General features: G+C 39.4%; 1 protein-coding gene across 1 annotated transcript in view; it reads right to left on the reverse strand.

Annotated features, from left to right (window-relative positions):
* Nucleotides 1–19,209, reverse strand: part of TMTC1 (transmembrane O-mannosyltransferase targeting cadherins 1) — a 275,547-nt gene that overhangs the window by 10,140 nt on the left and 246,198 nt on the right. The window contains exons 14-18 of the mRNA XM_030322084.1: nt 6,381–6,483; nt 4,244–4,379; nt 3,271–3,415; nt 2,227–2,364; nt 202–324 (exon numbers count right to left, since the gene is read on the reverse strand). Coding sequence (XP_030177944.1) covers nt 202–324; nt 2,227–2,364; nt 3,271–3,415; nt 4,244–4,379; nt 6,381–6,483 — 645 coding nt within the window. The remainder of the gene's footprint in view (nt 1–201; nt 325–2,226; nt 2,365–3,270; nt 3,416–4,243; nt 4,380–6,380; nt 6,484–19,209) is intronic.

A 19,209-nucleotide genomic window follows, 5' to 3' on the forward strand; every position in this document is an offset into this window, starting at 1 on the left:
GGTATTGCAGAACTCTGAATACTAAAAATCCAAAGGCTCAATGATAAAAACTAAACATATAACATCATGGTAATTAATCAGAAAATCCACTCCACAAACATGCCAATGATCTTAAATTTTGCCACATATGCTTCATTAAAGATTGAGAGTATTAATCTGAATCCCTTCATTTAATAACATAATTTTATTAAGTGTTTATACCTCAAAAGCTTTATCCAGAAGATTCTGCTCTCTTAGTTGGTTTCCTTTTGTGAAAAAAAGTTCAGATACGACTTTAGGGTCCTTTGGCTTCAGCTGGAGAGCTTTGTCTATAGCATCGAGTGCCTATAACAGGTTTGAAAATAAAACAGAATAAGTAGATTAGATGAAGAAAAACTAACTTAAATGATAAAATGTATACTTTTTGTCCTTATGTATTAGCTGGTGTGGTAAATGACAATCAAAACACATTCTTCATTCTCTTTGATGTTCTCACTGAGAAATAATGTGGCCCTGACAAGATAATCTCCCTATACTCCAGGGTTTCCATTTATATTAGTGACAATGAAATGTCCTTGACCATTCCATAGGAAGATCATGTGATAAAGCTGAAAGGAAACAAGATCTGGCGTCATTTGTTTTGCCCTGCCTGTGTCCAGCTGGACCCCTCCAATCATGGCCTCTTCTTAGGTCCTTGGTGCCAACTCTGGCCCCCTCCCACCCCCCCCCACCCCCCAGCACCCACTGCCCCATCCCCTGCAGCCAGGGATCCCTTCAAAGCACAAACCTCACCATGCTGCTTTTCTCCATAAAATCCCAAAAGCTTGGGGTGCCTGGGTAGCTCAGTTGTTAAGCGTCTGACTTTGGCTCAGGACATGATCTCACAGTTCGTGAGTTTGAGCCCCACATTGGTGAGCTTGAGCCCTGCTTCAAGTGAGCTTGAGCTCCACTTCAGGTAAACACGAGCCCTTCTTCTCTTTTTCTCTCTCTGCCCCTCCTGAGATTCTGTCTCTCTCTGCCCCTTGCTCACTCCCCACCCCCTCTCTCAAAAACAAAAAACAAACCAAAAAACCCCAAAGCTTCTCCCAAGATATGAAACAAAAGCCTTGCCCTGGTCCCGCACCCTGTGGGGTGTTGTCCCCAGCAACCTCTACAGCCATTATCTTACACAGTGCCCTGCTCCCTTCATGCCCATCCCTCAGACTTGCTACTTGTGCTGCCACAGGGCCTTTGCACATACTTTATCCTGCCTAGAATGCTTTTCATTGCCCTCCTTTGTCTAATAACTCCTATTTATCATTCAGCATTCACCTTCATATCACTCTGCAGGGAACCTAACCTCCCAGATCACTCAGGTCCCTGATTATATGTCTGTGAGAACCATGTCACTCTTCATGACATCACTGAGCACAGCTATAATTTTATATCTGTTTTGCGATTGCTTTTTTAATCTTGGTTTCCTCTTCTACTATAAACTCCATGAGGACAAAAGTGATTTTTTTTTGTTTGTTTGTTTTTATTATACCGCTTTATTCCTGGTACCTGCCACAGTGTCTGGCATATAGCAGGCATTCAATAAATATTTTGTTGAGTCAGTTCATAAGTTTACTGGCTATGTTACTTTTAAAATGGAGATAAACAATAACAGTTGCAACACAGGGTCACTGACCTATATAAGGGTGTTACAAGGACTCTACAAAAATATACTTGAAAGAACATGGAAAATGATAAAGCATACAAATGACAGAGCATATAAAGTTAGTATTTATAGAGTTAGATGAAAACAAACTGAGATAATAGCACATAAAATCTTTATTTATTTTTTAAATATTTATTTATTTATTTGGGGGGGGGATGGAGAGAGAGAGAGAGAGAGAGAGAGAGAGAGAGAGAGAGAGGCAGAGGGAGACAGGGGGAGGGAGAATCCTAAGCAGACTCTGAGATGTCAGCAGAGCTCAATCAAACAAACTGAAGCTCATGACCTGAGCTGAAATCGAGAGTTGCATACTTAACTGAGCCATCCAGGTGCCCCTCACATAAAATCTTTAGACAAAAGATTAGTAAGAAAATATTTCAAGGGGGCATATTAGCAGTTAAGGGGATATCTGCAAAAAACATCCAGAAGATAGGCCATGCCAACGGATGATAGTCAAGATTGCTCCGCCTTGTAAACGTGCAGACTGGAGAATCAGTCAGGTGCACATCATCTTCCACCTGTGGATCCAAACGACTCCCGTGTCCCTCTACCTTGTCGTGGCGTTCCTGCTTGCTGTAGATTGCTGACAACAGGCGGTAGCATTCGAGGCATCCAGTCTCCTCTGACACGATGTGGTTGGTCATCTTTTCAGCTTCTTTTGTCTGACCCATTACGGCCAAAACCTGAGCCTGCAAAACCACATGACCTTGGCTTCAGAGCCAGTTTGTCATCACTTCATCAAATACAGCATCTCTGAATAGGGGCGTGTCAGAAACACTCCAGAAAAAAAAAATGTTCAGCTTCTATCTGAGATTCACAGAGGGAGCTGAATTCCCACAGTTTACAGGTTCTAATTTTTTGTTGTTCATTTCTGTTTATTTATTTAGGAGAATAATGCATGCTACGTGAATAGCAGGGACACCAAAGACATCAGTGAAATGACTTGTGACTTTTTTAAAAAGTTGGCTAAATATTTTAAAAAAGAAATGATTTCTTATGGTTTCAACAGGACATTGCATTTATAACGAGTTTGATTTGTTACAAATCTAAAAAAGAGTAACAAAAATGCAAATTTCCAAATTGAAATTAAAAAATATTGTTGCTACTAATTTCCTAAACTTGATAATCATACTGTGGTTGTATTAGAGAATGTCCTTGTTCTTAGGAACTATTTGCTGAAGTACTTAGAAATAAAGGGTGTGGGATCTATAACTGTCATGTGGCTCACAAAAAAGTACTATGCGTTTGCACACATACTTAAATATGTACATAGGTACATATATGGATGCATATACACAAGGCATTGATAAACAAATTCATCAAAATGCTAAAAATTGATGGAGCTGGGTGAAAGGGTGTACGGGAGCTATTTACTATTCTTGCAAATTTTTTAAGTTTGAAATCATTTCGAACCAAAAACTTAAAAAAGTTTGTAGTGTCTGTGTGTTTGGTGAATGGCTCTAACACTGGTTCCATGGATAGTCAGAAAACGGATGTACTGTAGCATCCTAGTTGCAGTTCTGAGGCTTCTGACTCCAACTCTCTGCACTGCATCCTATGTGTTCCCGCCTCATTTTCTTTAGCAATCTACTTACCAGGGCCAGGCGGAGCTCCCTTTGAGAAGGCTGGAGGGCCGCAGCTTCCCGGTAGATCTGCAGAGCTTCCTCATATCGGCCAGTGTTATAATACAGCGCTCCCAAAGGTGATAATATCTCAGCTTTGCGGGACACCTGCAGTGCGCTAAGTTTTCAGAAAGATGAAGTGACGCTTCTAATAGGTACCTTTTGAAAGCTCAAAACGCAGATTTAGGGATGACAGTCCACAGTTGGAGACTCTGCTTCAACATGGTCTCTGGTTTTTATTTTTTTATTTTATTTTATTTATTTATTTTAAAATGTTTGTTTATTTTTGAAACAGAGAAAGACAGAGAGCAAATGGGGGAGAGTCAGAGAGAGGGAGACACAGAATCTGAAACAGGCTCCAGGCTGTCAGCACAGAGCCCAATGCGGGGCTCGAACTCACGGACTGTGGGATCATGACCTGAGCCGAAGTCAGACGCTTAACTGACTGAGCTACCCAGGCACCCCTGGTCTCTGGTTTTTATAATCAAGAAGACTGTTTTTAAAAAGATCATGACGCCGCCCTCTGACTATAAGAATGTCTCTAGTGACCTATCAATATGCACACTGAGCTCCAAGGATCGTTTCCATTAATGGGGATAGGCTTGTTCCGATGTATGCACAGTCTTTCCACCACATCCATTTTTGAAACTGCTATTTATGGCTTGGGCTGCAGTCCATAGCCTCAGAAAACAATGGACCGACCAAAGCAGGAATTACATTCCAACCTTGGTTTAGCACCGTGTTCTAACCAGCAGGCAGAAAAGCCATTCACTGGGACACCATTAAGGGTTTGGTTTTATTTTCTTTGGAGATGAGACTCTGTGTTGCCTGAATTGGCAAAATCTGTTAATATCCTAAAGGCATGTCTGCTTCAATTACGTAAAAATTGGAAGGGCAACTACTGACATCCTCGGGCAACTTGCAAAGTGAAGAAAAGGAATTTTACCGTTTATACCATTCTTCGGCCAAACTGTTCTCGCCCAATGACCTGTAGAGTCTCCCCAGATTCACCATAGCTACGTGATGACTTGGGCTGAGTGTGATGGCCTGCTGGTAATGGGCCACTGCCTTCTCCGGAGAGCCTGTAATCAGTGGTAGTTGGAAATAATTATACAACACACGAGGCTCTTCAATTTCTCTTCTGATGTAGATCATTCTTCTTTGTATTACTGAGTCATACCATCAATGATTCAGTGTGTAAATTAGCTTGTATTTTGGCTTCATCTCCTTGCCACTGCGTAACTTTGGGCCATTTTACTATTCATTCCCACTTCCAAGGAAATTAATAGTAAAAAAGCAATGAAAACTAAAATCTATTTCTTTTATTACACGTATCATTTTAGCCAAAGTGTTTTCTGGCCATTGCCCTAGCAAGTACGATGTTTTGAGATCATCAATGATTGTTATTTATGCGAGATATTGTTGCTTCTCATTATACTAAAAAACAGAATAGGCTATTATAGAAACAAAACTGTCCTGAAACAATTTCTAAGGGTTGGTCTCAATTACTGTACTGCAACATAGTAATCGAGGCACTGCTTTAAAGAAGTATGTATCAGCCAGATCTTGAAAATCTTTTTAAAAATGATACATTCTTGTTAAATGGGATTTATATAATGGGGTTTTAATAATAATAATAATAATAATGCTACCCTGTGTGTATCCAACGCATTACATATTTTAAAATATTTTAATTAAATGATCTTCACAGGTATTTTTGATACTAGTTAGCTGCCTTTAGATACCATTTAGCTGTCTCTTGGGATTTAAGAACTATTAGAAAATAAACAAAAGTATTACTTTAAAGATATAAACACTAAAGTGCAAAGTGCAGTTAGGAGACTTGACAGAAATCTCAGGGCAACTGAGGATGAAGACCAGAACTAGAATCAAGCCTCCGATAAGGTCCCCAAAGAAGCTTCCTAGTGAAATCTTATCTAAGTGACTGAAAATGGAATGTTTATTACCTGCAGACATCTTAGGCATTAAACGAGATACCATGTATGTATATATACATAGGTCACTGGTAATAGGGAGAATTTCACTAGTATAAAACACATGAATACAAAGGGAGTGATGAGAAGATACACAGGGTGGCCAGTGAGATTTCTAGGGGAGTGGCATCATTTGTTGTTGAAGTAAAAGGAAGAGGGCTAAGAGGAGACCAACAGGGAGGGGATCTCTTTGGGTTTTTAGATCTTCATGACACTTAATGTATTATTGTGTTGCTAACAAACCAGCAGGTGGCACTACAAAACAATTTTACATGCAAAAATAAGGGACGTTTCCCAGGAGTTTTGGAATGTAAATTTACATTCTATAAAACAGAAAAGTTTCAGATATACTAGAAAATAAAAACCCTTTTGAGCATTCATACTGACAAAATAATTAAAATAGAATTTTACCGCAAGGCAGATAGTTTAATACTCAATGAGAACAAAATGGTGCTTTTGCATTAAATTCAAATATCTTTTGATTCTTTATAGGCATTCATAGCATGCCAACAGCATATAGGACACAAATCATAAAGGAAACAGAATCCCTGCTCAGTAAAGTGTTGCCTTAATAAGAGAGAGTAAGTATATTTTATATAGCATCTGTCATGTAAAAGTACTCTTATCAGTTACAATAATATGGTTTCCCTAATGTATATCAAGTAAAGAATGATGGAACAATTCTGGAGGCTTTTTTATCAGATGTGGAAAAGTATTTTCCATCTGCTCCTAACTAGATTCAGGGGCAAGTTCTGCATCATTGCCGAGGAATGTTTCATCATCTTAGGTATATGAACTTGTATAAATGATACTCAAAGGACTGCTACTCATTAAATCATCAAGGCTACTTCCTGACACCTGGGGAGTTTTCCTTAGAGCTGTATGAAGTGGGTAGATTTTGCTGAGCTGAGCTTGAAGATTTGGAGAAATGACAGCCCCACAGTACAATGTGACTGTCAACAGTGTGAGTTTCCTGCCAAGCCCAGAAGTGAATGGTACTTCTGAGACATTTTCGGGGCGGTTGCCATTTTGCTTGATAGATAGTATTATCTAATCTCAACAGAACAGGTTCTCTTTAATTTTACTCACCGGTATCAACTAAGAAAACCCCATAGTTGTTGTGTAAGTCTGAGCTGTCTGGACAGTTCTTTATTCCAGCCTGATATATTTCCTCAGCTTCCTTAAATCTCTCCTTTAAAAGAGAACAAAGGAAAATAAATGAGAAAGTTAAAAGCAAACAACAATAGGGGCGCCTGGGTGGCTCAGCTGGTTAAGTGTTTGGCTCAGGTCATGATCTCAGGGTGGTGAGATTGATGGAGCCCCGTGCTGGGCTGTGCTGGGCTTGGAGCTGCTTAAGATTCTATCTCTCTCCCTCTGCCCCACTCGTGTGCGCACGCTCACTCTCTTTCTCCAAAAAAAGCCCCGAAATACAAAAACTACAACAATAAACTGAATGACATAAACGGAAAAGACAGAAACTAATTTACTGAGGATCTTGTATGCAATAGGCCAATAGGCACTGAGGTCAAACACCGTGTACTTTTAACTGAAGTCAGTGCAATGGCACAAATTCCTACAATTCATATTTATATTTAGTTTCTTTAGGGCAAACAAGCCTACCTTTACTAAGAAGGGACATCTGAAAGGATTTGCCCTACAACTGGAAAAAGCCTCAAATGGTTGTTTGAATGGGATGCCCTCCACCCCCAGTAACTCTCTGTTTGAAAATGAGGGCTATGTCCATACAGGAGTTTCTTCAGAGGTGACAATGTGACTGGGAGCAGGGACGCCTGCGACGTTTGTCTTACAGCTGCATTGCGTATCAAGCACTCCCTTTACCTACACTGTATGGTTTATTGGCGGAGGTTTTTGAGGAAAGGGGAGGGAGGCTGATGCAGGTTACAGAGGGCTTTGCCTTGACCTTTCTTTACTCAAAATATTTCGATAGCCCACCCAACTGTTCCTTCCCTCCTTTATTCAACCTGTGTGTTCCACCTCAGAGCCACACCCTCCAATGGGAATACAGGTCTTCTCGAAGGCATACCTCCAACTCCTATCCTTGTGATAAGGCCCCGCTCAACTACTGCATCTTCAATGGGTCATTTGCTAACTGTCCTGGTCTTCTTCCAAAGATTCACTTGAGCACACTAACAATTCTGAATTAGCTTTTAGGAACATTGTTCACCACCAGCCGAGATTGTCACGTCACGCTTCCTTTTATAATATCAGAAGGTAAAACCTACTTAATGAATCAAAGCTACCCAGGTTCTAACAATTACTCACAAGTGAACACTTTCATGGTTCCCTGGTCCTGCTGGGAAGGTCAGGTAAAAGGAAATTATGCGGCATAAAGCACATAGCAACTGTTCCTTTACTATGCTCTGAGAGTGGACGTTTTCCACAATTTTATCGCAAGTTACCCCTACTAAGCATTCATCCAGACACATGAAAAGGGAATGTACAGCACTAATTTCCTCAGATGTGACACCTTTGGCTTGTGAATAAAAATGCACCGGGTGTTGAACAATAAACCAAGGAGCCTAAATTTGATTTGACCCAGAAAGATAAAGACATTTGACCCTCTGTGGAATGACTACGGCCATCTCTTTGAATCCACACATTTAAGTACCATTTAGGAAACAAGACGTGGTTTGGATTTGGCAAATTTCACTTATTTGAATTACAAATCCACAGCCCAGCAAAAATTGAGATCTATGTTGCTAAAAAGTATATGCATTTTTTAAAAAAGCATATGTATTTTTGATTGCCAAACAACAAACTGTCAGACTTAAAAAAAAATAAAGATGAATGAAAATCCCCAAATCATCTCTCAATCTATTAAAGAGAAGAAAAATTTTATGAAGATATCATCCAGGGGCACCTGGGTGGCTCAGTCGTTTGAGCATCTGACTCCTGGTTCTGGCTCAGGTCATGACCTCTCAGTTTTGTGAATTCAAGCCCTGTGTCTGGCTCTGCACCGTTAGCATAAAGCCTGCTTGGGATTCTCTTTCTCTCCATCTCTCTCTGCCCCTCCCCTGCTCACACTGTCTCTGTCTCTGTCTCTCTCAAAGTAAATAAATAAAGTTAAAAAAAAAAAAAAAAGAGAAGATATCATCCATTGAAGGACCAACAAATTTGTGTGTGGGTGTGCGTGTGTGTGTCTTTAGACACAGGTAGAACACAAATTATCCAAGCCTCTGATCAAGTTAATAGCTACAGAGTACTATTGCAAACGTATTCATTTATTCATTCATTCAAGACATATTTACCGCAATGGCTGTAGAGAGCATGGTATAATGATTAGGGATCGGGCTGCCAGTGTTTCACTATACGGATTGGAATCCCAGACCCACCATTTACTTATCTATGTGACCTTACTTACCCTCTACGTGCCCAGCTGTAACATAGGGATACCAGTAGTACCTATCTCATAGGGTTGTTGTGACAATTAAATAGATTAAAACATGTTAAGTATGTAGAACAATGCGTAGCACATAGCACCTTGTCACGATAGGATATGTCATGTCACATCCTTATCATTACCACTCCTCAGTGCTGGCATTGCTACGTGTATCACTGGGAGACAGATGCCAAAAACACGCAGATGAATAAAACAAAATCCCTCTGTTTTAGGAGCTCAAAGATGAGTGAACTATCAAATACAACCCAATGAGAGCAGTGTTTTGAAACGATTAAATACAGCTGCTCTTGAGCTCAGGTGTGCTAGAGTTGTCACTGAGGCCACATGGAGCGTCATGGCCCTGTCCAAGTGGCATCTTAGCCAAGAGTTTCAAGTTCCTTTCCTATCAAATATGAAAAATAATTAGCTTAGGTGTTTTCCTTTTAACTTTTCTTAATCATCTTCTGAAACAGAGGTCAATAAACATCTAATATCCTGGAGGCAACCAGAGAAAGAATACGCTGGCTAATCCAAACCTGAGTAATCAGCTCCTGAAAATCTCAAGTTTCCTGTGTTAGCATTCAACTAGTGAGACTGTTTGACTGTAATGATATTTTTGTGTTAAAGGATCAAACTTTGTATATCACATGGTACTTTTAAAACACACTAACATAGTCATGATAAAATCAAAATTTTAAAAATCCCACCCAATTATTAAAAATACAATGGATGAGGGGCGCCTGGGTGGCGCAGTCGGTTAAGCGTCCGACTTCAGCCAGGTCACGATCTCGCGGTCCGTGAGTTCGAGCCCCGCGTCGGGCTCTGTGCTGACTGCTCAGAGCCTGGAGCCTGTTTCCGATTCTGTGTCTCCCTCTCTCTCTGCCCCTCCCCCGTTCATGCTCTGTCTCTCTCTGTCCCAAAAATAAATAAACGTTGAAAAACAAATTAAAAAAAAAAATACAATGGATGAGGGGCACCTGGGTGGCTCAGTCAGTTGAGCATCCGACTCTTGATTTTGGGTCAGGTCATGATCTCGCAGTAGTAAGACTGAGACCTATGTTGGGCTCTGTGCTGAGCACTGAGCCTCTTGGGATTCTCTCTCCCCGTCTCCTGCGCCCCTCCACCCCCCTCAAAAAATAAGGTGGGTGAGATTGTCAGCAGAGGAGATAAAAGAATATTAGAGCTGGAAATAATATTAAAAACAGTAACTCACCACCATTTTTAACTAATGAAGAAACCTGGCTGCAAAGTGGTTAAGAGACTTGCCCCAAATCTCATAGCTACACGGGGACAGAGAACAGAATTTAGGTTTTCAGTGGACACACAGGGAATGGGTGAACCCTGAATAAAAGCAGTATTTCTGGAAATAATGGTGTCTCTGGCATCAACAGAAACAATTACACTTTCGGATATCCATCCCCTCAACAAATATTTTGTGAGCACCACACACATGCCAAGCATACAGTGGAGATAGAAGAGTGAACAAGACAGACGATCCTGCCATGGCAGTTGAGTGGGATTCAGATAGGAAGAAGACATTGCAATGTACTGTGACAGCATCAGGGGAGGAGAAGCACAAGGTACTCGGGGCAACCAGAAGTGACATGACATCCAGACTTGAGATGAGATAGATTCTCTACACCTGTCATGATCCAAATACCCGAGAATGCTGGTTACCATTAACTCCAGCAGCTGCATCACATAAAAATGTGTTTGAAAAATATCCCTGGCTACTTCAGATCTTAGAGCCATCATTGTATAACTAAACTGTGGGAGAGCTGAAAGGTGTGTTTCCTAAAAAGAATACAACTGATGTCTTCACGTTCTAACTTGCCGAAGTCAAATACAACATTCAACAACAGTTTTCAAGTACAATTACTCCTTTACCTGATTTAATTTTGCTTTTTCCCACATTCTTGCTACTCTGAAATAGCCAGAGAGATCACCTTTTTCATCTAAAACTTCTCTTATTTGGGGGTTTAGGAGCTGGGTTTCCTCTAGAAATGCAATTTTCAAAGTCCAAAGAAGTAATGGGACTTAAAACACCATGCGTGTCAAGGGCAAGTGATCACATCCCTGTGCCTCCGGGAACCCAAGGGCTATCTCAAGACTCTGGGTCTATGAATAATGTCTTCAATATCTGTCTTTTCCTTTCGCTTGACTGTAAATTTCAAGGAATGATTAACTCCACTTATTAAAAAACAAAAGGGAACCACCACCGCGGGAGAAAAATACCTTCTAGGTGTTTATTTAAAATAAATTCCACCTTCTCTGGAAGGGCAATGCATTTATCTTAACAAGTAGTAGTACTGAATCCCTGAAGCTCTATTTCAAGCACTCACTTTTCATTTACCTCATCTGGCTAGATGTCCTGACCTAAGCTAATCATTCCTAGTCTCTACTGACTTGTGAGATTCAGAGGAAATGAATATAAGCTATTTATAGGACAACTTTAATTAAAAATGCTTGTGACCAGAGAATGGCTCTGACAAATAATACTGTCTGCTTTACACCAGAGTCCCCAAGAACCGCTGCCTCAGCATGAAATCACCTTTGAGGGTGATGGTTAAAATGGGCAGCATGCAAGCATGGGCTCCTCTCCAAGGCTGAAGCATTTTCAGGACTGTGGAAATAAGATGGGCCTTGGGGGAGAAATAAAACATAGTCAACATCTCCACTTCTTACATGCTGTAATTACCCAACACAACACGCTTTTTACCTCAAGGAAAGGAAAGTGAAGAGTAGATCTTTGGAAAAGGCACCTTGACTGTAATTTACTCTCTTGGGTCAACTGATATGTTTGGAAAACTTCTTACAGTTCAAGTTGCAGCAGCCAGGAGGACAAATGGACATGGGCTTAATGCAGCAATCCTCAAACTTCTTGGTTTTGTGGATACTTTTATACTCTAAAAATTACTGAGGACCCCCAAAGAGCTTTGTTTATGTGGGCTACATCTGTCAATATTTACCACAACAGACATAAAGCTGAGAAATTTTAAAAATATTTACTAGTTTATTTAAAATATAATAAACTAAAACATAACACATTTGTATGACAATAAAAAATATTTTTCCACCGCAAAAAAAAATACTGGCATTATTTCATGTTTTTGCAAATCTCTTTAATGTTTGGCTTAATAGAAGACAGCTGGATTCCCATATCTACTTTTGTGCTAATCTATTTTTCATGGGTGCGTGTGTGCTAATCTATTTTTATGTTTTTAGTTGAAGTATGGGAAGAAACGTTGGTCTCACACAGATATTTAATTGGAAAATGGGAGAATATTTTAATAGTCTTTCCATAATTATAAATATGTCATGTATCCTCTAAAAAAATACTGTACACTCACAAAAGAACGAGAGTAAAAAAGGCAAATGACTTGTCAGTAGTATTGTGAAAACTGCATTGACCTTCTTGGACCTCAAGTGTCCCCAGTCAACACTTTGTGAACAGCTGGCTTAATGAATGGCCTGTAACGTGCACTTCCTGTGTGGAAGGTGTAAGATGTGGTATTCCAAAGTGGTGAAGGACCTACAGGGAGGAGATGGAAAGTTGTGCTAATGCCCTGACAACATGGTCATGCATCTGAATTGTTTTCTGGAAGTATTTTTATGAACACACAGAGCCATAAGTTTATTTCCCCTTTAGTCCAATGCCTTTATTTACTATGACAAACTTGGTAAGTTTAGGATCAATGGATGTTTAAACTCATGTCTCTAAGAAACTCTTCAAGACATAGGAGCTCAAAACACACAGCAGAGATTGCCTGCTTTCTCACCCTTTCCTTTGCTTTTATTTTCTTTATAAAACAGTTCTTCCACCCATCAGTCATCAGCATGGACATTCATGAGAAACGAGCTGCCAATATTTGATGTCTAATTCTCTTTCTCATCCAACTAAAATTAAAATTAACTTGGCATTTCTCCTCACCAAGGAAATGTCAGGTATTTCTTAATCTTGAATTTTTTTTTTTTATCATCCAGCAGACTGTGATCAACACCACTCTGTAACAATTTAAGTATGCAAGAAGTAATCACTTTAAAGAGGAAATGCTAAGAATTGTTAAAGCTATTTATAAGCTATTTATAGGACAATTTAGAGGGCAATACAAGCTAAAAGTACGACAAGAGTAAGCAACCACAGGTGTAAAACACTGTCAGGAGACCAGGAGAAAAAGGGGTGGGGGAGCCCACATTTGCAGAGAATTGCAGTTCCCTCCATCTGCAAACTCTTCTCACACTATTTTGTACTTATTCTCTGTAGGCACACAATTTTCTATTAAAAGAAGAGATACCACTTTTCTTCACCCCAGAGCTGTCACACGGTCTATTTCCTCTAGCCAGAAAGTTTTTCATATTCATTTTTACCTTGTTGATATCTAAAAGTTCTTTAGGAATCAGATTAAATGTCACTTTTTGGCCACTGCCCCTGTTCTCCATATGTTCCTTCCCACATTAGGTTAGGTCCCTAGAATATTCTCAATGGTACTTTCTCTTTGCACATTTGTTGTAATTGTGTTAGATATTGGATATGGATATGGGACTGTAATTCTTTGCTTAGGGATAGCCTTCCTAATATACTCTTAAGTTCCATGAGGATAAGGCCCACACCTGATTAGCTCAACAATCCTAATGCTGGGGCACCTGAGTGGCTCGGTTAGTTAAACATTCAACTTCGGCTCAGGTCATGATCTAGCGGTTCGTGAATTCGAGCCCCAAGTCTGGCTCTGTGCTGATAGCTCAGAGCCCAGAGCCTGCTTCAGATTCTGTGTCTCCCGATGTCTCTGCCCCTCCCCTACTTGTGCTCTGTCTCTCTCTCTCTCTCAAAAAAAAAAAAAAATGAATAAACATTAACAAAAAAAAAATCCTAATGCTTAGTGGTACCTGTGCTGAATAATTAAATCAATAAATTATTAAGGGAGGGTCTAGTTCAAGTTGATTTGGCCACAATATATGTGGCTGAATCTACCCAAAGGATGGCATGAGACTTTTCACTCTTGGTCTATATTCCTAACTTATATTTTATTGCTCCAATTTCTTTTCATTCCTATATCATGTGAAGTCATAACCCAAAATACATAAAAGAAAAATATTTTAAGTGTTATGAAATTAATTAATTGAGTTTTTCAAGAGGCTATAAACCTGAGGCTAGCAACAATTTACAGTAGGTCAGGGTCATAAGCAGTGTTAATTTTTTTTCCCTTTACTGATAGTGTAATGCAAGCTATATAATCTATTGTAAGAGTAGGCTGGTTAAAAATGATGGTGGGCTTATAAATGTTTACAATCCTATCTGTGAAGCTGGAGTACAGCCAGCTCTGAGTGTTAATGGAGAACCAGGAGAGAACAGTAAGCCCGAGACCACCTTGACTTCGAATCTAAGAGTTTATTTTCTGTTCTCAGTCTTCTTGACTTCTTTGCTGCAGTAGACAAACAGGCATATCAGTTTTTTTTTCTGGATTTTTTTTTTTTTTAATGTATCTACATCTATGACAACTCACCCTCCTGGCTTTCCTCTATCACTTCTCTTTTTCCTTTCCACTCCCTCCACACTCTACCTCATTGACCCTACCCATTACCATGGTCCAGTCATGGGACCTCAGTGTCATACAGTGAAAGAGCAGTGACAATGAGTCAAAAGACCAGGCTTTAGTCCTGGTCCTGACACTAGTTATTTGTCCGACCTTGAGAGGCACTTAATTCTGTGAACTTCATATTTCTCTCTGTAAAATAATCAGGTTAAAAAATTCTTTAAGTTATCCACCCCACCCCCAACACAGACACACTATTCTTCATTTTGCCCTCAGAGAAATTACCTACTCATAATATGGTTCCATTAATTTGAAGTCCTAAGTCCATCTTCCCAGTCCTAATCTTTCTCACTGCCATCTGCCCACATGCTATTTCCACTTAAATGTTCCACTAACATTCAACACTTAAAGGCTGGATACTGCGGGCAGCAGAGAATACTGGTATCACTCTTTCAGAAAGCAAATTAGGAATGTATCTCAAAAGAACAATGTAGTAAGGTATCTCACTGAAATATGTTGATACTCTTTGATGTGAGAATTCCACTTTTAGGAATCTATCATTAGAAATGACTCAAAATATTGTTTTGGAAAAGCCATAAGAAAGGAAAAGTTTGGAGTGCCTGGGTGGCTTGGTCGGTTAAGCATCTGACTCTTGATTTCCACTAGATCATGATCTCACAGTTCATGGGTTCAAGCTCCACATTGGGCTCTGTGCTGACAGAACAGAGCCTGCTTGGTATTCTCTCTCTCCCTCTCAATTGCCCCTCCCCTGCTCTCTCTCTTTGCCCCTCCCCTCTTCACTCTCTCTCTCTCTCAAAATAAATAAATCAACTTAAAAACAATTAAAAAAAAAAGAAAGGAAAAGCACACTGCCACACACATACACAGAACCCAAGTGTACAAAAGGGCTAACTTATTATGTAAATTAGAATATATCATTTTGATAACTAGTAAGTAGCCATTAAAATGGTATTTATGGACCTAAATGTAAGACAGGAAGCCATCAAAATCCTTGAGGAGATAGCAGGCAAAAACCTCTTTGACCTTGGCCACAGCAACTTCTTACTCAACACATCTCCGGAGGCAAGGGAAACAAAGGAAAAAATGAACTACTGGGACCTCATCAAAATAAAAAGCTTCTGCACAGTGAAGGAAGCCATCAGCAAAACTAAACGGCAACCAATGGAATGGGAGAAGATAGTTGCAAACGACATATCAGATAAAGGGTTAGTATCAAAAATCTACAAAGAACTTACCAAACTCAACACCCAAAAAACAAATAATCCAGTGAGGAAATGGGCAAAAGACATGAATAGACCCTTCTCCAAAGAAGACATCCAGATGGCCAACCGACACATGAAAAAATGCTCAACATCACTCATCAACAATGAGATACCACCTTACACCTGTCAGAATGGCTAACATTTACAACTCAGGCAACAACAGATGTTGGTGAGGATGTGGAAAAAAGAGGATCTCTTTTGCACTGCTAGTGGGAATGAAAACTGGTGGAGCCACTCTGGAAAACAGTATGAGGTTCCTCAAACAATTAAAAATAGAACTACCCTATGACCCAGCAATTGCACTACTAGGTATTTATCCAAGGGATACAGGTGTGCTGTTTTGAAGGGGCACATGCAACCGAATGTTTATAGCAGCACTCTCAACAATAGCCAAATTATGGAAAGAGCCCAAATGTCCACTGATGGATGAATGGATAAAGAAAATGTGGTATATATATATATATATATATATATATATATATATATATATATACACACACACACAATGGAGTATTACTCGGCAATCAAAAAGAATGAAATCTTGCTTTTGCAACTATGTAGATGGAACTATAGGGTATTATGCTAAGTGAAATTAGAGAAAGATGAATATCATATGACTTCACTCATATGAGGACTTTAAGATACAAAATAGATGAACATAAGGGAAAGGGAAGCAAAAATAATATAAAAAAAGGGAGAGGGACAAAACATAAGAGCCTCTTAAATATGGAGAACAAACAAGAGGGTTACTGGAGGGGTTGAGGGAGGGGGGATGGTTAAATGGGCAAGGAGCATTAAGGAATCTACTCCTGAAATCACTGTTGTACTATCTGCTACCTTGGATGTAAATGAAAAAAAATAAATAAATAGAAAAGAGTTGCATGCTTAACTGACTAAGCAACCCAGGTGCCCCCTTTACCATTCTTTTTAAAAACAGAATAAAATTCATTTTATCTTGCAATCACCAGATGAGTCCAGCAGACTATTTTATAAATTTAAAATACATTATGGGATTTTGGTGATCTTATTTTTCCTGTGTCTTGAAAGCTTGCTATTTGCAAGGTGTTTCACCCTTACAAATTACCCTAAGATTATTTCATTATTACTAAACAATTATTCCCAACTTTGCATGAAGGAAAAAAAAAAGACTAAAATAAAAGAACAGAAGAATGGTGGGATCACCTAGAGAAGGATAATTTAATATTGAAATACACTGGGGGCTCCTGGGTGGTTCGTTCAGTTTAAGCGTCCAACTCTTGGTTTCGGCTCAGGTCATGATCTCACCATTCATGGGTTCAAGCCACACATCAGGCTCTGCACTAATGGCACAGAACCTGCTTGAGATTCTCTCTCCCCACCTCTCTCTGCCCCTCCAGCACACTCTCTCTCAAAATAAATAAATAAACTTAAAAAAATTTAAAAACATTAAAAAAATGGTATTTATGAAGGCCATGAATATGTATGATATGCATAATTTAATGGCAAGTGAAAAGGATAGGATACAAATTACTTGTGAATGTATGAAAACAAAATATTTATATTGCAAGACTTGCAGGGTATTAAAAAATAATAATATTTGTTGTTTCCAGATATTATATTAATGAAAGGTATATTTTATTGTCTCTGACTTTTCCCCACTTTTCATTTTACATTTTCATATTACTTGTGTAATAGAAAAGGAATGTGGAAGCTGACCTCTTTTCCTCCTTTCCTAAATTCTCCCTTCTCCTTGGCTTCCCCATGGCGTTCAGTGACCATGTGTCTTCTCAGTCCTTAAGGTGCTCTGCCCTGGAATTTTTAATTTTCTATTTTCTTTTCCTTTCAGCCTTCACCTACAAACAGTTCTTAAACACAAAGGGATTCTTTTTCCACAATAACGTCTGTCCATTCCCACACTTTGTGCCAGAAACAAGGCTCTCAACTACTCACACCGCACAGCATTTAAAAGCCTCCTCACAATATCCCACATATTTCCACATATTTTCTTCCTCTCCTGTTTTATAACCGTTTGCTTAGACACTTGCCTTTGCTTCTTATTATCTATCAATATCAAATTTGGGCTCCACTGTGGGCCTTAAAAGGCTCCAGCATGTAATATCTTTTCGACTTATTAACCCATTTTTCAAATTTCCCTTTCTCAATTTCTCTACCGTGCCCCAACAGAATTATTTGTTGCCTTCAGGTTCCAACAGAGCAAGGAATACAATGTTAGTCTCAGATAAATCACAGAAGGGATTATCACCCTCACAGTTTTACCAGCAGTGAGGATGGGAAGAGGTGTCAACAGACAGCCGCATGCATACCGTAAGAGCAACAAGGCAAACGACACTTGTGTTTTTTTTGTTTTTGTTTTTTTAATAGACTCACAACCTTCAATCAGGGGAAGGGTTTCAGCAGGTTTCTGACACAGTGTCTCACAACATCCAAGTAGATAAGATGAGGTGAGCTAGATGCTAATATGATTTGATCAGTTAATCAAAAATTAAATAACTGTACCTAAAGAGTCTTGGGTAAAATAGAGGTCAACGTGGAGAGAAGATCCTACAAACACAATGTAGGGCTTTCTAACCTGCTACTCATCTCTGCAGCATTTTTTTAAACCAAATACATAAATGAGTAGCTAGAAACTATTCTTAGTTAATTCGCCAAGTAAAATATCTGGAAAGGGTAGTTAATACAAAGAATGTCAGAAAAAAGGACTAAAAAGTCCTAGAACACCTGAAATTCCCAGGCTGATAATAAAGAGGTTGAAATTAAATACAGATAAAGATGAATCCTCTTATCCAGGCTGTAAAAACATGCCTGCAAAATGGGTGAGACCTGGACTAACAAGTGTTCACATTGTTTAGAAATTTCAGTTGACTATCACTCATCACCAGGGAAATACAAATCAAAGCGACACTGAGATACCACCTCACACCAGTCAGAGTGGCTAAAATAAACAAATCAGGAAACTACAGATGCTGGCAAGGATGTGGAGAAATGGGAACCCTCCTGCACCGTTGGTGAGAATGCAAACTGGTGCAGCCGCTCTGGAAACAGTGTGGAGGTTCCTCAAAAAATTAAAAATAGACCTACCCTACGACCCAGCAATAGCACTACTAGGAATTTATCCAAAGGATACAGGAGTGCTGATGCATAGGGGCACATGTATCCCAATGTTTATAGCAGCGCTTTCAACAATAGTCAAATTATGGAAAGAGCCTAAATGTCCGTCAACTGATGAATGGATAAAGATGTGATTTATGTATACAATGGAATACTACTTGGCAACGAAAAAGAATGAAATCTTGCCATTTGCAGCAACGTGGATGGAACTGGAGGGTATTATGGTATGTGAAATAAGTCAGAGAAAGAAAGATATCATATGTTTTCACTCATATGTGGAACTTGAGAAACTTAACAGAAGACCATGAGGGATGGGAAGGGGAGAAAAATAGTTACAGAGAGGGAGGGAGGCAAACCATAAAAGACTCTTAAATGCAGAGAACAAACGGAGGGAGCGGCGGAGAGGGGAAAATGGGTGATGGGCACTGAGGAGGGCACTTGTTGGGATGAACACTGGGTGTTGTATATAAGTGAAGAATCATGGGAATTTACCACCGAAACCAAGAGCAGACTGTATACACTGTATGCTAGCCAACTTGACAATAAATTATATTGAAAAAAGAAAAAAAAAAGAAAAAGAAATTTCTGTTGACTGT

Source organism: Lynx canadensis, chromosome B4, assembly GCF_007474595.2.
Source record: "Lynx canadensis isolate LIC74 chromosome B4, mLynCan4.pri.v2, whole genome shotgun sequence".
NCBI classification, from domain to species: domain Eukaryota; kingdom Metazoa; phylum Chordata; class Mammalia; order Carnivora; family Felidae; genus Lynx; species Lynx canadensis.